General features: G+C 45.2%; 1 protein-coding gene, 1 long non-coding RNA gene and 2 pseudogenes across 4 annotated transcripts; 1 reads left to right on the forward strand and 3 right to left on the reverse strand.

Annotated features, from left to right (window-relative positions):
- The first annotated feature begins 997 nt into the window (after window positions 1-997).
- On the forward strand, window positions 998-2,238 carry LOC136185512 (uncharacterized). Of its 3 annotated transcripts, XR_010669557.1 has the most exons (4): window positions 998-1,200; window positions 1,246-1,485; window positions 1,546-1,754; window positions 1,805-2,238. It is a non-coding gene; the product is annotated as an uncharacterized lncRNA (long non-coding RNA). The 3 variants fall into 3 exon arrangements; XR_010669555.1 differs by having other exon boundaries at window positions 1,546-2,238; XR_010669556.1 differs by having other exon boundaries at window positions 1,614-2,238.
- Window positions 2,239-5,439: 3,201 nt separating this feature from the next.
- On the reverse strand, window positions 5,440-6,880 carry LOC136184398 (uncharacterized; annotated as a pseudogene).
- Window positions 6,881-13,267: 6,387 nt separating this feature from the next.
- On the reverse strand, window positions 13,268-15,728 carry LOC136184213 (uncharacterized). The gene is made up of 14 exons (XM_065971071.1): window positions 15,661-15,728; window positions 15,521-15,606; window positions 15,375-15,468; window positions 15,231-15,310; window positions 15,085-15,182; window positions 14,891-15,030; window positions 14,772-14,837; window positions 14,668-14,711; window positions 14,458-14,609; window positions 14,330-14,410; window positions 13,978-13,991; window positions 13,859-13,925; window positions 13,474-13,777; window positions 13,268-13,421 (listed from the first exon to the last, which is right to left on the reverse strand). Exons 2-11 carry the CDS (start codon window positions 15,562-15,564, stop codon window positions 13,981-13,983), a joined length of 810 nt encoding a protein of 269 aa, XP_065827143.1. The 5' UTR covers window positions 15,565-15,606; window positions 15,661-15,728; the 3' UTR covers window positions 13,268-13,421; window positions 13,474-13,777; window positions 13,859-13,925; window positions 13,978-13,980.
- A 271-nt stretch (window positions 15,729-15,999) lies between these two features.
- Window positions 16,000-18,039, reverse strand: LOC136184399 (E3 ubiquitin-protein ligase RNF213-like; annotated as a pseudogene).
- Window positions 18,040-18,605: the final 566 nt, after the last annotated feature.

Consider the following 18,605-nt stretch of genomic DNA (forward strand, 5'->3'; position numbering starts at 1 on the left):
GTAACTGTTGGTTGTGGAACGCGAAGGCGTCGATGACGTCACGACTTGGATGTCGTCAGAGCCCTATAAAAGAGAGCTGCGCCAACTCGATTTATCACGTGACTCACGTGAGCCGCTGGACGCCATTTTGTGTCCAGCTTCGCGAGTTTAGGCGGATCGTACCGCTTGCGGGATGGGTTAGAGCAGCTGCCCGAAAAACTGTGCGTTTAGGTCATGTAGAAGTTTCAAACGATGCGGTGTGCGGTCCTCTAGCGCGTATATTTCCTTTTTTACGCGAGGACGTAAAAATCCTCCTCGCCTACCCATTGAGCTGAGAACGCAGTACGATTTTCTGCGCTAACAGCTATCATTGCTACTTCATTTCCTACCTTTAGCAGTATGTGTTTAGTAGCGAAATCCGTCGAAATAATGTAGCAACCCTCAAGCTGTATTTTCTGAATTCTCAGAAAATGCTCATACACGCGCAAAACTATACAAAACTATTATACTAGACCACAATACTACGCGTAAGAGGTTTCCGGGCAACTATAACATTGTTTCACTTGCCTCATTCCCATCAAGCGAGTGAAAGAACCTGGCTAAATAAATGAAATAATTTTTTAGGTGCTTAGAAACTTTTTTTGCGCGTATTCCTGTGATGAAAGGAAAGTTTCGCGTACTTTTGAAATTTTAAAAAATCAAATCCGGGAATTTACGGAGTAGACAATGAGGTATTTCAAACGATTTTGACGAATTTCGCTACGCAACACATAGCGATAATAATCGGAAATGCACTAACAATGACAGCTGTTAACGCAGAAAAACCGTATTGCGTTCTCAGCTCGAAGGGTAGGCGAGGACGTTTTCACGTCTTCGCGCAAAAAAGGAAAGATACGCGTTAGGGCGCCGTACACCGCACCGTATGAAACTTCTACGTGACATAAACGTACTGTTTTTCGGGCAGCTGCTCTAACTCATCCCGCAAGCGGTACGATGTGCCTAAACTCGCGAAGCTGGACACAAGATGGCGCCCATGTACGGGGTTGGCGCAGCTCTCTTTTATAGGGCTCTGGATGTCGTCACTGTCACGAATGGTAATCAGTCCCATATCTTGACTGGCTTTGTGACTGAGAAGTGAGGTAACTTTTCCAGGAACAACGATGAAATTCATCTTGTATACTTTGCCATGGCGCGAGAGACAAAGACGAGTGGCTCTGTTAGGTATAACGCGAGATTTGCTGTGCATAAGAAGAATAGTTTTTGTAGGATGCAGCAAACGACATGTAGTATCACCAGTAGCAGCGGAATACGTTTCAAACGGGAGAATGTTTTGCTCGGCTCTGGTATCAATATGAAAAGCAACTTTCGTTTTGTTGGGCGTGCTAATGAGACAAAATGTCTCGGTCGCGCGAGTACCTGACTCCGAAACGATAGTATGCAACGAGACGTAGTGTGCACCAGAGTCATCGTAATCCTCGGGATCGTCAGCAACGAGGTGTACGGCCGGTGAGTGACAGACGCTGGCGTAGTGACCTATTTTCGTGCAGTTCTTGCATTGCTTTCCAGAAGCGGGACACGCATCACGCGTCGGCTTGTGGCTGAGTCCGCAGTAATCACATTTCTTGCCTCCGCAGCGATATTTTGACGAAGAGCGCGACGGCTGCCTCCGTCGACGTCTGTTTGCGCGAACTTCGGGCTGATGAGTCAATATGTCAACTTCAGGTTCAAACTGTTGTGTGCGAAACACGTTGACTTCGGCGTTACGAATCAGCGAAGTACACGCATCGAGCGTTAGCGGTCCTTTCTCGAAGAGCTTTTGTCGTAGCGCTTGATCTTTGATGCCATGAACGAAACGGTCACGAAGTCGCAGGTCTGGGCCAACTGCGTGACCGTGATGATAAAGTCGATGTTGGATTCGCCGTCTTTTTGCTTGCGACTCTACGTAGAAGTTATAGCGTTCGAAAGACTGGTTGGTTTAAGCGCAAAATTTCTCGAGAATCGCCTGCACCGTTATGTGCGATTCGGAATCTTCATCAGCGTCTTGAGGTCGGGGAAAAACGAAATGTCGTAGAGATCCAAAGAATCGTCACCCAAGAGATTTCAGAGCGTTGAGACTTGTGTTTGTCGGTTCTCTTGGTGAAGCTTCGTATTCGATTGACAGCGTCAGTTCGAAAAGCGAGAATGGCGCGTTCGGCAAATAAGGTGGTGTCTTTAAATCGCTCGTGAAGTTGAAGAAAAAGGGATTGTTTGTTTCACATTATTGGCGTAAAGCTTCAAATAAAATTGAATTTGTCCACATAATGTCTGATGCCTCAATTTAAAATTTTGAATAATTCTATTGTCGAGAGGCTGAATGTAGTAGAGGGCTACATTGCTCAACGGCTCAGAACGCACATGGCTAGTTGCATTGATATTTATCTACCTTTTGCTCGCCTGATCTGAGTAACGTCTTTAGGGTAAGAAAACTATGTTTAAACGGCAAGGAGCGAACCATATTGCGACCGGTCGTGCATGAGGTTGCTCTTCTCCTTCGTTTCATTAATCACCGAACTTTAGGCATGAAAAAAGAGTGCTCCCAGAGCCGACTATAGCAGATATTGTCTACACCTCATCCAACCCTATTATGTGGAAGGGGGCCATTTGAACGGAACAACAATAATAATCATAAAAACAAAACCTTTCAAACCTTTGCACACGTTCATAGCACACCACGTGACACAAGCACACTAAAAAAGGCAAAAATACAACATAACAATTACTCCAAACTTATCTGACAATGCAAAACACTCAAAACACAGAAAAACACAAAGAAACATGAACATAGAAAACAACGTAAACAACCATATTCATTTATAAGACATTAACCAAGAACAACGAAGCTTAAACAGAAATCTCCTTTAATCCTGTTTGAAAGACGAAATTGAGAGAAGTCCGTATAATCAAATAAAATATTGAAATGTTTTATACGGGGCGTCTCTAAGGGTTTGACTTAATCGTGACACGAAGAAGAGCAGGCAGAGAGGCACAAATAACCGATACTAATGCCTATTTCAATAATTATTGCAAATTTATTAGAGATTTATGAAAAACTGACTTCGGAGAAGATGAATGGGAAGGTACAATTCGTATTGCGAAGACGGTTTTATATGTCTGAAAATTGTTCAATAGCAACAGACGGGTCTCTTAATTAAAACCGAAGATCTGAATTACGCGGAGTACCGTTAGTAGACAAGTTAAGCTGGTTTTCTGCATGTGGGGCCAATTCCGTTCATTTTTATGTTTTCTATGGACCAACGTTTTAGCCGGTCTAATTAATTAATTGTAGAACGAGTCGTTGAACCTAGGAATATAATTGGACTAATTTCAACAGTTTTTTCTTTTAGTCAGCGGCATATGCATTCTTCATATAATTATTTCCTTTCAAAGCCGACTCCGAGCCACTTTCTGAACGCGTCTCGGATGGATCCTCGATTCGATGAGTTTCGCTTCGATCAATTTGCGAATACGTCTCTTCGCTTTCGCCATTTCTCCACAACTTCCTCGACATTAACTCTGATTTACGCCGTCCAAAAATGAGTCAATTGGATATTTGAGATGCCGTTTCCAACTGTCCTAGCATCATTCGATCTTGAATTTGAAGCGACTCGGCGAAGAGATGTATCCTGGGCTCGTCTAGAAGTTGTTGCTAAAGTCACGTGACCGCACGATATCTGAAAACGGCGAAATTCGGCCGTTTTTCAAAACGGCAACGCAGCGATCGAATTCTTTACATCGTCCAGCTGTAGAATTTTGCGTCGAGGCCTCTTTGTTCCTAAACTGACGTCAGCGATCGATTACATCTTCATACGTCACCGGAATTTCACGACATTTGCAAAAACTGCCAAACTACGCATATATGCCGAGTTGGATAAAGCACTTTTTAGCTAAATAGTGTGTGTTTTGATGTTTTATGTACTATAACTTAAAATCTGTTGAGAAATTTGTATTTTTGTTTTTTGGCGCACGCTAGTGTTTCCGATTCATTTTAGCGTTCGTACAGTGAATTTCGCTTTTCCAAAACAGTGTTCTGTGCTTAATGTAAGAACTCTTATTATTAAGTTCGGATAGAGCGAGAAAAACGTCCGCTTCTTTTTCTTACTTGCGTGTGCTAACTTCAACCGGATATCGATTTGCATTGGCGTGGCTACAGGAAATGGATGCACAGGAAGCTGCCGAAGCTCTGATGAACGTCTCTGGCAATGCCGGAGATCTCGAGATGGAAGACGATGACGACGAAGTTCAATTGGTGGAGGATTCCGATCTCGCGAGCTCAATGTAAGTTCCTAAAAATTGTAGTAGCATCAAATCAACTGAAGTGGACGAAACGATGGGCGAAACAATGAACGAACCGATAAACGAAAGACTTTTGACGTCGCCATCCGCGAAGCGTACAAAAAGAGGTAAAATTTGATATATACTTTAGATTTCTACAGACGATGACGAGTTATAGACGAAGACGATGACGATAGCGAAAGCGCCAAGGACGAAAGCGAGAACGAGAGCGGCGGCGATGAAGACATGTACGATGACGAGGACGACGAAAATTTTTTATACAAATTGACGCCGAAAGGCGAGCTCGAATTTCAGAAGGTCTTGTCGTCGTTAGGAGCAAGCGTCTTCGGACTGCGCGCGGAAAGCGGCAGCTGCCCGGGAGGGAGACAGTTACATGAACTTAAGCGTAGCTGCGCTAGGGTCGCGAGACCAACAAAATAGTTTCATAGACGCGAAGCTGAGCTTCGCGTTCCGAGTATAGGTCAATACAGGAAGAGGAACCACACACACGGGAAAGCTTATGGGTTATAACACTACAGACGGAACATTGAAGAAGAACAGATAGACGACGACGTCAATAACACATAAAAGTACCTTTGCCAGCCCGACCCTCAGAGCGTTGTACGAAATTTCCGAGGCGATTGAGGAAATCTATGGCGCGCCATTTCTGCCAAAAATAAGCCATGAACCATAAACTATGAACCATGAACCATGAACCATGAACCATGAATCATGAATCATGAATCATGAATCATGAATCATGAATCATGAACCATGAATCATGAACCATGAACCATGAATCATGAACCATGAATCATGAACCAGGAACCGGTTATGAACTATTATCAACTATGAACCATGAACCATGATGAACTGTGGACCATCATCCATGATCGGATGTTACCAGAAATTCACGAATCTACCACAATGTTTGAAATTTAATGTCTTTAGTGGTAATTGGACTAAAAACCTAATTCTCTTTCAACAAATTGAGACGCACGGCGGTATATATCAATCCCTCTGTCGTGCGAAAGTGCAAGAGGGTCAATTTCAGCTTGAAGTCGCTGTCGCTGTTAGCGGGATATTGGGGCTTGGTACGTCTTCCAAAACAACACCCTCAGAACTTGAATCTGCTGTGACGGGCCCCATCTAATCAACACCGTAGTCATCCTCTGCGTCTTCATCTACGGAATATCCCGACCCAAACATTCTTAGCTGACCGCGCACCCAGAGCTGCGAACATTCCGTTTACATACCCACACAAACTAATGTTGCAGTTGTCTTACTTGCAGGGGCGTTTGACCTCGTTCAGATCGAATTCTATGCCGAATCCAGGCTTGCACAAAAGAATCAAGAGCACGTTGAATTCGGGGCATGAACGTGTAATGAAGGCAAAAGAGGTCGACCTCATTGTCGCTGTCAAGTAGTCTTTCCGATTCTAAAAATTCAAAGAGTTCCCGGTACGTTGCAGCAACAGCAACAGTCACGTCTCTCCAAAGCCTTTCTATTCGTTGGTTGTGCACTGACCGCCCAGCTATAAAACTGCGTCGCTCCGTTCCTCGGTTTTCTATCATCCACGCGGCAACGTCAACATTCTCTGTTCCACGGTCTCCTCTTACCCGTGACGGAACACTGTATGTTTCACAGGCTTGGACAAAGTAAGACAAAACTGTTGCCCCCTTGTTATTTGAGGAACAGCGCAAAAAAACTGGAATTCTACTGTGACCGTCAATGCCTAACCATAATGAATGTTATTGTGTTATTTAAACAAGTAACTGGCGATGAATTAAAAACTCACCTCCGTGAACTACAATTTTCCATCGAATAAGAGCGTGCAACCCGTCTATATGCCAAAGAGCATTTGGGCCATGTACGTGATATCGCCTTTGAACCGCATAAGACCACCGCAGTGACACTCCTTGAGGGTCAACTCGCACAAGGCTTGACCTCACTCGGTATCTTGGAACTTTAATTGCTCTCGATTGCATATGGCCTTCAACAAGCCGATAGCCGTGCCTAGGGAATTCGTGATTTATCTCCATAACAGCCGCGTCTAAATCACTGTCAGAAATTGCAGTGTATGGGCCTCGAATAGCTATACAAGCTCGCAGCGGCCAGTTTTTCGATGAATAGTCCTGACGGAGCAGCCTACGATATCAGCTATTTCTCCCACAGTGAAGTCCAAATCAATCAAATATTCTAGTTGATCCCTTTCAACTTGAATTGTAGGACGCCCTCTTAGGCCAGAAGACGCTAAAATGAAGAAGACTTCCTGAAAACAGTTACAGAAATCATAAAGTTCAGTTTACCTTCGCGAGGGGCAGCATACGTATCCTGAAGCCACCATTTTTCCTTGCCTGCTCTCGTGCCTGCAGCGCAGAGCCAACACGAACTGTTGGAGAAGAGTCACCAATCCGTTTCCGTCGCGTCCTAGCAAGTGTTCTGCCCTGACAACGTGTATCAGGGCTGATTCGGAGCGCGCAACAATATCTTCCAGATCATCAAGTGAAGCAGCATCTATAGTACGACGGATGTCATTGATGAGACGGCGAATGTACTCAATAAAGTGAAGGACGTTGTCCTGGTTCATTTTTGTGACTCAAATAGCGCGCTAGGACTGGGAATGCACCTCGCGCCCTAGCCTCGAGGATCCAGACCCTCTTCCCGCGCGCTAAGATGCGTGGGAGGGGGACGCCGCGGAAAAAGGGTCTGGATCCACTCTGTACAAAGCCGTGCGGGATACGTGACCCAAAAGGACCCGTGCGGTCCAATCACGAAGCTCGACTGCTAGTAGGCTTCTAGCTCGTAACTCGCGTTCTATTAAGTGGGTTCGAGCTCCTTAGACGAAATAGGGTAGCTTATATCTGTCCTGGTATGCGTCAAAACCACTTTCGAGTTTTAATTCAGCCGTTATGGCGTTACAAATGTGAACGGTGCTTTCTAGAAGGTTGTATAGTCTTCGTTTCGCTGCCGACATTTTTGGCAAGTCGGCTACAAGTCGGCTATTACGCTTCAAGCCAAATAGCAGTCGAGCTTCGTGATTGGACCGCACGGGTCCTTTTGAGTCACGTGTCCCGCACGGCTTTGCACAGAGTGGATCCAGACCCTCTTTCCGCGGCATCCCCCTCCCACGCATCTTAGCGCGCGGGAAGAGGGTCTGGATCCTCGAGGCTACCTCTTCCCCTGTCTTTGTCTAATAGCCATCTTTAGCTCGCGCCCAGACACAACTGAGAGTCCCGTATATCGAACGGTATGGCCAACACAGCGATGAGCAACGCAGCCTACGAGTCCTCTCTGAAGGAATTCAGAGTGTGTCAGGGCAATTGTTTGAACTCATAAGCACCCTTAGACGTAAACTCCTTCGCTGCAAGTGAAGCGTAGGTACGTAAATCTTGCCGTTGCAGGAGACAACGCGGGGCCGTCACGTGAAGTTTTGTTGCGCGGACGACCCAGCGTTGCGCCGTTGCGTGAAATCTCGTTGCGCGAACAACCGAGTCTTGGACAGTCGCAAACGAGCACAGAAACAGAAGGGGGACCCAGTCGTTGACCGCTTCCGGTTCAGACTGAACGGCCGTCTGCGTTTCGAAACGCTTCTTCAGTGGGTTCTACTCTATCGCCTCGAGATACGTCTGTTCGTCAAGAACTTCGAAACCTTTTTCGCCCAACTTCTACTCCTGTGCATCCGCTTCAAGGTTGACGAGAAGCAGCCATAGTCGGCGCGCTACGCCTTATCGCCGAGAGAGCACACAGAAAGCATTGCTGGGGCTCAACGTATGCTGTTTGAAATCATTAATGTCTATGCGGTCAACGCCTACACCAGAGGAAATGACTCCTCTCATGGACGCCGGGCTCGGCTTAAAGTGTCTACAGTTCAAACGCGACGGCGACGCCTTTCACGTGCATAATGTGATTGTTTCAGCTTTTCCGCAATTGGAGGGCTGTGGGGATACGAATTTCTTCGCTCTGCACCAAACTGTCGTGTTCTGATACCCCTGAGTTCCACCACGGGATCAATAACATCAGAAGTCATATCCGACTCAACGAGGGCAAACACAAGAATTTTCGTACGGCCATTGCAGCAGAACATACCAGTTGTTCCTCCAGCTGAACAAGTACGCTGCAACCATTTTTATATATAATTTATATATTTTTAATTTTGTAAAGCAATCTGACAGTCAGACGGCGCCAGAGCAGCCAATGGCCGAGTGTAGGAATTGCGGCACTCTTATCGTTATGACACGGCTTCGACGTCACCGTTTGTCTTGTGAGAGACATACGTAAGAATCGATAATGTATTTGTTTAGCTAAATATATTTGATTTAAACGTCTGCGTGTAGGCTTTCTACTCCTGTTGCACCGACTGAAGAAAGAGAGACGGTCATGGCAACAGCACACGAAGGAGAATCCTTGCCAGTTACCTCTAACCGTCGACACGACACCACTGAACACGACAGCGACAACGACGTAAGACGTAAAACATTCCATTTTGGCATCTTCTAACCCTAGCGTTCAGACTATAATTCTTGATGATTCGCGGGTGAGCGTATTCAGGTAAAGCATGATGAAGTTAGTGGCATTATGTTGACGTTTTTTCTTGTCTATGCAGGATACTATTCGTCATTTGTCCGTAATCTTTCCTCAAAACAACAGAGAGTCCATTGCACGGATTGCATCAGTGGCAGTCAATATAAGCGATGCAGTTGATATGATGAAAACTCTGCCAAGGAATTTAAAGGTGTTTCTGCATTGTTCACCTTTGTCATGATTTGACATGTTTTTTAATTAAGGTGACGAAACTCTCAATCGAATTCGAGAACGTCTCACTGCAAATCTATCTGAAGAGACGTTGCGTCTTCACGTTGATCCGGACAATTTATGGCAGACTGTCTCTTTTTACAAAGGCTTGCCTGACGACGGTTACTCAAAGAAGCTGAGGGTGTCTTTCGAAGGACAAGAAGGAATTGACGGTGGCGCTATTTCTAAAGAGTTCTTCACGATGTTATTGGATGAAATTGACAAGCATCTCTTTGAAGGGTCCAGTTAAAAGAGAATACCAAAAAGGGACTACGGAATTGAAGAAACATTTGCTCTTGCAGGCAGAATGATCGCCCATTCAATTGCTCAGGGGGTCAGGCTTTCCTCACCTGGCTAGGGACCTTTATCGTTTCGGGAGACACGAACGTGACGGTAACACATGACGATCTGTCAGGCGAAATATATTCACTGCGTCACCTGCAAACGTTCCTTACCCAAGTAAGAAGTTTTTAAACTTCAATTTTGCTATATAGTGCAACTCGGTAGATACTCGATGCAGCACATGATTCCGAAATTGACGAGATAATAGACGAAAACGAATCGTACGTTACCAACTGTGGATGGCCTACCGGACTGGTCATTAATACGAAAAGCCGGGAGCGGTTCGTGCATCCAAGAAGAATTATTTTCAAAGCGATTGAGAATGCTGCATGCTATTCGCGATGGACTCCGATGTGGAGGAGTCCTTAGAGAAATCGTCTATTATCCAGAGATTATGAAGTCGCTCTTTGTGCATTCCGATGACAGTGTGCTGACGGGAGACAACGTCTTCGAAATTATACGGTTTGAACCTCAGAGTTCTCTTAGCCCCCAGGCGAGAGCTTGCATTTTCTACTTGAGAACCTTCTTACAACGAATCGAAAATGAACGAGGTTACGATTATCTATTGTTAAACTTGCCCCTTTTAATGTAATATCTATTTCAGTTTCGCTGGATGGTCTGGGAAGTAACATCCCGCTTTTGAAAGCCTTCATTTACTTTGCGACATCACAACTCACACTAGGACGTGGAACGACAATTAAAGTGTCTTTTAATGCACACGCTGCTGCAGGCTCTTTGCCAACGGTCGCAGCGTGTTTTGGTCGATTTTCGTGACGCAGAAGACTTTTACCAGCGCCTCCGAATGGCCATCACTGATGGAGCAAGCGGATTTCATCGTTACTAGATGAAGAAAAACGGTGTTTGACTTTTAACGTTTGAAACTGTTTAGTTAGTTAGAGCTGTTTTGCTCCGTTTCCTTTAGTTTAAGGCGTTCTCGATTCTTTGAGTAATCATTCAGGTGTTGTTGATTGTTTGAGTAATCGTACCACTTTGTTAGGTCTTTTAATAAATTTCATGCGCATCGTTCAAACTTTATGATTCATAAAGAAGGCATGATTAATTGCTTATGATTCATGATTCATGGATCATGGTTCATGGTCCACAGTTCATGGTTCATGGGTCATGATTCATGATTCATGATTCATGATTCATGGTCCACAGTTCATGGTTCATGATTCATGGTTCATGGTTTGAGGTTCATGGTTCATGGTTCATGGCTCATGGTTCATGGTTCATGGTTCATTTTTGGCAGAAACGGCACGCCATACGTGAATTGTGATTCACGGTTTGAGGTTCATGGTTCATGGTTCATAGTTTATGGTTCATGGCTTATTTTTGGCAGAAACGGCGCGCCATAGAAATCACTTGCGTGCTTGCCCCAGCGTCCGAAGTGCTCCGCAACAACCGGAAAAAAGCACGATGATGAACCGCGGACACGAACAACAGATGAGTAAATCTCGATCTTTTTCTCCTCGCGAATTATTGCTGCAGCCCCATCTTCAACAACCGCGCGACGCTGCTTGACAATTCCTATTAGATACTCAGTTCCTCAATCTGACTTAATTATTTCTAGTACACAAATAAGTCTTTGACTCCGGCTTGATTATGTCTGTTATCTAAACAGTCGATTCCTAACTCCAGTTTCATTAGCGTTGGTTACACTACGACATGCACTACGGGGAGGTCAATATGCAAATTCCCCTTTGGGGGAGAGAACTTTTAGAAATGGGAGCCGGAGTCAGAAAAAGGTCCTCAGACAGAGTCCCTAATTCCGGCCCAATCAAGTCTACCGGAAGGTTATTGTCATTACGACGGTCCTACAATATGAGTGTCATTTTCCTGGTCGATTAAAAGCAAAACGGTGCAGTACCTATGAGGAGTCATATTCTTATTAGAACCGGCTAAGTAAAAAACTCGGTATTTATTGCATGATCGTATCACTGGGGAGAGGGGCATAAATAAATCGGCGAGGAAACGCGCCCAGAGGTGATGACGCAATGAATGACGTCATCGCCACACTAAGCTAAAACAGACAAAACCAAACGCCACGGTCGCACAACGCTTTCGAAAGCATATTTCGAAGAGTTTCTAAGCTATCAGCAGAACGACTTTGCGCGGTTGACGTCGTCAAACAGTCTTAGCTCTTCGCACCGCACGTGACGGTGACGTCGAGTGACGTCGTGCGCGAGATCCCGGGGACCCCGACGAAGACGCTTCTATAGAAATGTCACGATTTTCGTCGCACGGCGGCGGAAGCGGTTCGCGCACGGCCGTCGCGCGCGCGAACGAAGAAATTTGAAGCGAAGCTTAGAGTTACTCGTGCCGTATTTACCGCGCGAGGCCGTGACGTCTTTTTCATCTTAGTAGTGTAGGCAGAGTTGAAGTGCTTTATCAAGCAAACGGTCAGCGAGGCAATAGCCGAAGCGAAAGAAAAAGAGGAAGGCGAGCGCCTTCTTGATGGAAAAACTTCGGGAAGATCGTCGGCATCGTCAAAGGCGACTCCTGAACAACCAAAAGGTCTTCTACCTGATTTCTTGCAACCCTGCGATTTTATATTCTTTATATTTCAGATAGAAAAGGCTTGCTCCAACTGTATTTGGGGCAAAAGAAGAAGGAACGTCTCCCTTCTGCAAAACGTTTGAAAATGGGTCCGCCGTCTTTCGCCAAACCGAGAGGCGATTGCGTCAATGTAAGAAAAAGAGTACAATAGCGCCTTTTTACGCGCATTGTGGGCTATAACGTTTATATTTATACAAATATGTGTATTTCCACGTGTATTATTCGCTTGACCAGAAGTATTATCCCTTCTTGTAAATTAAAGTGGGTACAATGATGTACTCATTGGGGAAAGGAAAGGGGGTGCGCCGTCCTTCTGAAGGAACAGTCGGCTGCAGAATACTAACAGTTAAGCGATCATCTTCGTACGAATTAGAGCTGCAAGAGACGAGTATTTTCCAAATTCCAACAACGAAAGCGACGATGATTGCAACTATCACCTTTCCAACGACGACGGACATCGTCTTTCCGACAAAATTGATGGCAAGCAGTGGAATTTAGGACAATACCTTGACCGCAATGGGTTGTATGCAAGCAAAGTGAAGCTGCATCTTGTGGTGCAGGCACGATAAGTCATACCGTACTTTTGACCAAAATAAAAGTGTGCCTTTTTGTGCAGAAGAAATGTGAACAGAAGTACCAAAGTAAACTGCAATCAGCTAACTGTGCGTTAGTTGGTTGGTTAATTTTTTCTACAAATTTTATATGTTTCATTTTTAGTTTCTAAAGAGAGCCATAACACGCGTGAGATGCAAGACATCCGTACCCCATCCCCTCCGGTATCGGCACCACTTCTTCAAAGTCCTTCCAAAATTGTCACTGTTAGGAAATGCAAATTGAAAAATGTTCCTCCACTTTGTTGGGTATGTATGCTATAGACCAATTGCTCGTGCCTTTCGCCGATTTGAAAATCGGTAAGAGAATCGGTGGCGGAGGCTTCGGCGAAGTATTCCGCGGCGAGTACAGAGGCTCGGTCTGTGCCATCAAAAAAGTCTATGCTGCTAGTCTGGAAGCTGATTATGTTGAAGAAGAGCTCAAATCATTGTCGTAAGCGTATAAAAGTTAAAACATAAAGCAATGGATTCATTAGTGCATTGTCGAAATAGAAAACTTAGACACCCGAATATTGTGTGCCTTATGGCTTTTTTGAAGGATGATCGCTTCTACTACTTTGTTACTAGCTATGTGTCCGGAGGAAATTTAGATGACTTCATATTTGTAAAGGTAGGCTACGTAGCCAAAGCGTACGTGATGTAAAGTCCGTCTTTTATTAGAGAGGCGAAAGAATTCATAACAAAACTATTGTTAGCGTTGGAGACAAGATGGCTTCTGCACTTGCGTATATGCATGGTCTCAAACCTCCACTTATTCATAGAGACCTCAAACCTGCCAATGTTCTGGTAATGTTACGGCGTTTTTGCCAAGTTGTCCACAATGCTCTAAATCATTCCCGTTTCTGTTTAGATTGACGAAGCTAGGCTGAATGTGTACCTGTGCGACATGGGCCTTGCTCGGGTTAAAGCCGGGATGGCAACTCTAACCCGCTGTGGCGCTGATGGCACTCCGGGTTATATTTCGCCTGAGACTGCCATTCACCGCCAGTGTGGCCTTTCTTCGGACGTCTGGGCATTCGGGCTGATACTTATTGAGCTTTGCACTCGTAAGAGAGCGTGGGGCGGCTTAGTGTCTACGGTGGAAATCACAAGCTTGCTGCTGCAAAAGGTCATGCCAGATGCACTGAAAGATGTTCCTAGTCCGTTTCACTCCATTTGCCAGTCATGCCTGAAATACGATCCTAAAGAAAGGCCTACGATGGAATCGGTAGCGCGACAAATAAGAGATTTGACCGTTCCGTTTCATGCCAACTAAAGCTCACTTCAATTCATTTGGATCTTGTTCGTTGGATTGTGGTTGCTGGATGAAAACGTTTGATTTTGTGTCATCTATAGAGATGTAAGAGTGGAGTCTGTTCGGCAAATTTTCTCCGCATTTTACCAATCAATGCAGACCTTTTAATTAAAAACAGATCATTAGTCACTAAAGTATCCATTGACAGATTTTTTGCGCGCCTGTTTCTGTGAACGTATGCACGTGTGTCTGTGTGCTTCTTCGTAAAGTGTTAACGCCCTCCTAAAACTCTATTTGTAGAACGTTCTCTGAAACGTTTCTCTTTTATGCGTACCGTACCGTACACGCAATTTAGGGTTAGGATTGTTGTAAATCGTCACTTATTGCGCTGATAATCGCATTGTACGCAACTAGAGCCTCATCCGCATTCTGAGGCTCAGCGATGCCTTTCTCCGTCATAATGCATTTGCTAAGCTATCGAATTCGGCGGGGCACTCACGCGGCTTAGGCTTGCGATACTCTTCAGAAGAAATTGTAGAAAAATCTTTTCTATCGAGAGGAAATCGGTAAGAAATTCCACCTGAAAATGTCTTGTTACCTAAATCGCAATGCCAATAAAAAGTTCACCTTCAAGCTCCGCCGCATAATAAAGTAATTCCGGGACACCGCCTGGCGAATGACCTTCCCTGCACTTCCTCAGACGATGGAAGTTCCACTCTCTCTTCACCCCATCAAGCTCGCCTTGAATGAGGTTCATAAAGCAAAATCTCAAGCAGTCTCTAATTAGAAGAACTAAGCATTATTTTAAAACTACAGAGGCAGCAACAAGATCTTCACTTGTGGAGGTCAGATGAATCGAACAGACCCATATCTTGCATATCCTACGAGATGTTTTGATGACGAACTGCCTGCTCCTAGCTGGCACATTTCAAGTTATATACCTTGAAAAAGTCCATCCAAAACCCAGCGCCACTTCTCCTTAGCTGGCCCCACCACGCCTCTATTCGCTAATAATTCTAGTTTTAATATTGGAAAATACAAGGGACACCGGCGTTCTTGCCTGATTAGCCGTAGATCTACCGTACATAAAGCTACGATTTCTCCTCATGTCGTCTGTATCTTTGTGACGGAGAAAAGGCTGTATTCCGGCAATTGTTGTGTTCTCCGTTCCTCTGTCGGAGCGAAGAACACGAGGAACGCCTACTCGTTAACAAAACTTTAAAAATATATCCCTGATCCACTGATGAAGCTGACCATCAATGTCTCTAATACACTGAATGTAGTAGTCTGCAACAACAAGAGGGTCATTGTTTGTTGTTGCAACTTCTAGCCACATTATTCGCCTTGAAAATCTAAATCAATTGTATTCAGACATAGATTTTTAGGCGCATGTTTTTAACCCGTCGATACAGCCGTGGATGGCAAATCCGTATGGCTTTAGTTTGTCGTACCCATCCATGCGCCATAAGTAGTCAGGTCCCTAATCAAATCGTACAGGGCAAAAGCCGAAATATTTCAAATTATTTTACAGTATGTGCTCTCACCTTATTATGATATACTCTTCGCTTTAATCGGCGTCTCCTCCTCTCCCTTGCGCCGTCAGGGTCGATTTCTCGGCAAACAAGCATAACAAGATCTCTACTTTACGTACTTTCAAAATTGTATGCGTATGCAGTGGACTACACGCAACCTTGGAACGGAAAGTCGATATTTTTGGTCAAGCCTCTTCCACATGGCTCTGTAACCTAAATTCTTTCCGCCAATCTAATTCTCATTCTGGAGGCAATTACGGTAAACTAGTACTACTTTGGACGTTAAAAAGTAACTAACTCTAATAGCATCCTCGACATCTTCAAGAGAAACAGATGCACTTCTTCTCCGGAGACCCATAAAACGCAAACGCCTTTTCAACTGATGAACGGTGACGCGAACGCCGTGCCTCCGGTGAAGAAAAAGGCAAATCTCGGCGTAGGTTAGTCCGTCATGAAAGTAAATTTCCATTAGACGTTGTAGACCGTCAATCGCATCGTCTGGAACACCGTCAAGTGAAATAGTCGCCATGTTGCAAGAACACCTAACGACGCCCGTATTGAAATGAAGTTACCCGTATTGACAAGTGAGAAGTGGGAATTAATTGACACGTACTAACGTACTAAGAAGTGACCCGTACTAAGAAGTGAGAGTAGGAAGTGAGCCGTACTAAGAATTGAGAGTGGGAAGTGACCCGTACTAAGAAGTGACAAGTGGGAAGTGACCCGTACATAGAAGTAGGAACCCCGTATCGGCCACTGTACTTAACCATTTGAATAATTTCAGTTCGAGTTACTCCTCCGTGGACTTTCAAAAGAAGCATATTTTGTAAGCCAGCAGTCTGCACCTCGATGCCAGTTTTCGGGTCTTTTGCTCCAAGCGCCTGTAGCAAACACATGTATCGTATGAGTCGCGTTTTTCCGCAACCCGTTTCGCCAATGATAACAACCGGAATGCCGCATCGAAGTCGCGTGTGAGTCGCGAGAATTTTGATGACGTTATCGGAGGTGAGCTCATAGTTGGGATCTGGATCTTCTTGATCCTCTTTGTAGTTGCGTCCCATCACATCACAGAGAACTTTAATTTTTCTTTTTTTCGACCACTCTTCGGAGTTCTCCTGCAGCCAAAATCCTTGAGTACAGAGAGCCGCACTTAAATTCCGAGACATAATCTGCTCGTCCAGTACCGCCGTCGTTTGCGTGCCCATCAGATGGCCATCTCTTGTGATCCGTAGGCCAATGGGCGTCATTGAATGTCGATCTTCGTTGAAGAAGAGATAAGGATGCGGACTCTGCTCCCACTTTCGACGCAGCAGGTACTGCTGCAAATTTTCCGTGTTCTCTATTCGGGTCAGATCTGCGCTCAGCGACGGAGTTGAGAAGTCTCTTGACATTTTGATAATTAACTTTATAACAAAATTTTTGAAACCAAGGATTACAGAAGTCGCTGCGTTCGCAGTCGCGCAGTTGACTGCTCAAAAAGTTGACAAAATGGCGAAGAATTGCCCACGACGGACTTGGCACGCCACAATGATGCAAAAGCGTTTGCAGACATATTGGAGGCGTACCTTCTGTTGTCCCAGGTTTAAATGAATCAAGGTCTTTGCCCTTCACGAATCTGACCAAATATTGAACTGCGCAGAAAGTTCGAATTTCCAAACTCTCTTCCGTCCAAAGACGGCTCTTCAATTGTAGGATTCTTTCGTTTTTCAAGTAGCTCAAGCGCTGCCTTGGGGGATTCGCGGGCTATGGTAGGAAGAAAGTAGTGAAAAGGAATATGCTTTCGACATTCTTTTGTTTGAGCCTTCTTAATCACGCTGCTTTGATCTTCAGGCCAAGTGCATTCAAGCACGTACATGTCAGTCAGCCTTCGACCCTATACGCGTCCCTTTGAGTCGGTAATCTGTCCGAGTACCAAAAGATTAAATAGCAGATCTTCCAAGCCTCTTCAAACGGAAGGAGACACGTCTATATGAATTAGCCTTGACAGCGCCTGCTCCGGATGCGGAAAAGCCGGCTCCAGTGTATCTATTATCGCATCAGTATCTACAGTCAATTCATGAATTGGGACGATAACTTTAGTTGGCGGATCTTCGTCTCCTGCCAGATAGCTCCTAGCCTGTTATTTGGTATGTCAATCAATTTTTCGCTTATGTGGCTGACAAAAGGCGACTTTCCTACACCAGCTCGAGTTGAGTATACAAAGCGAAGCAGCACTTCTCGTGGTCAAGTGACTTAGCTGCCGGGGCCCATATCGTGCCCATGGGAGTGCGCAGCCTGAAACCTTCCGGTCCACGTTGAAATTGTGTCTTCAAGTAAGACTGCACTTCCTGTGGCGTTGAACAAAGTAAAGGCAACTTTCGGAATTGAACCAACGCAGAGACCATGTACGACTTGTCTTCGTTCTCTGTTGAGCAAATGACAACTAGACGATAGTTTTCGCCACGCTGTCCTGTCAATCCTTGACTAAGCTTCAAAAACTCATCAAATGCTTCCCTGCTGACTTCGTAGCTCTGGCGATCGGCTCGAGCAAGGCAAAACACACGACCTTGACTTGGATCTTTAATGGCGCGTCTCCAAAACATAAAACGGTCTCAAGCGTGGTTTTCGACGAGCAAAGAAGAACTTCTTCCGCCGATGGAAGAGGCAGAGACGGTTCGGTCATGTAAAGTTGCAATACTGCTGGTATCAATTCAGCCTGAGGCACAACTAGTAGATTTGGAGAGCCGTGTTCCAATTTGTCCCATGGAAACGGCCGCAGCGGCAAACGGGGTGCGTTTTTTGCTAGACTTTGCAAAAATTGACCGAGCTTTTCCAAAGTTAAATAGGAGCGATTGTCTGCGTTAAAAGTCGGAAAATCACACGATTCACGCTCAGGTTTGGGTTCATTCCATCCAACAGGAGCTTCAAAGTTCGCAAGCGGTTCTAATTTTGTGTCCAATTCACCGCCGCCAAATCCTAAATCGTCGCCAGGAGACCCACCACCAAAGCGCGCGTCTCTACCAAAAGTAGAAAGAGATTCATTGCCGCCAAACGAAGCTTGACTTAGCAACAGTGCTCCTCCACTCAACAAGCCCCGGCCAAGGCCTCGTAGCCCAGCGCGACCAATCTGCTGACGTTTTGATGGCGTAGAGCACGCTCTTTGCATTGCCGTCCTGACGTCCTTTACGTTGATGTTTGGCTTGATGCATTCTAGTAATCCGTACACAAAGTTGGCCAGTACACTTTCTCTGTCATTAGCAAGCT

The sequence above is a fragment of the Oscarella lobularis genome, chromosome 3, assembly GCF_947507565.1.
Source record: "Oscarella lobularis chromosome 3, ooOscLobu1.1, whole genome shotgun sequence".
In the NCBI taxonomy this organism is placed as follows: Eukaryota; Metazoa; Porifera; class Homoscleromorpha; order Homosclerophorida; family Oscarellidae; genus Oscarella; species Oscarella lobularis.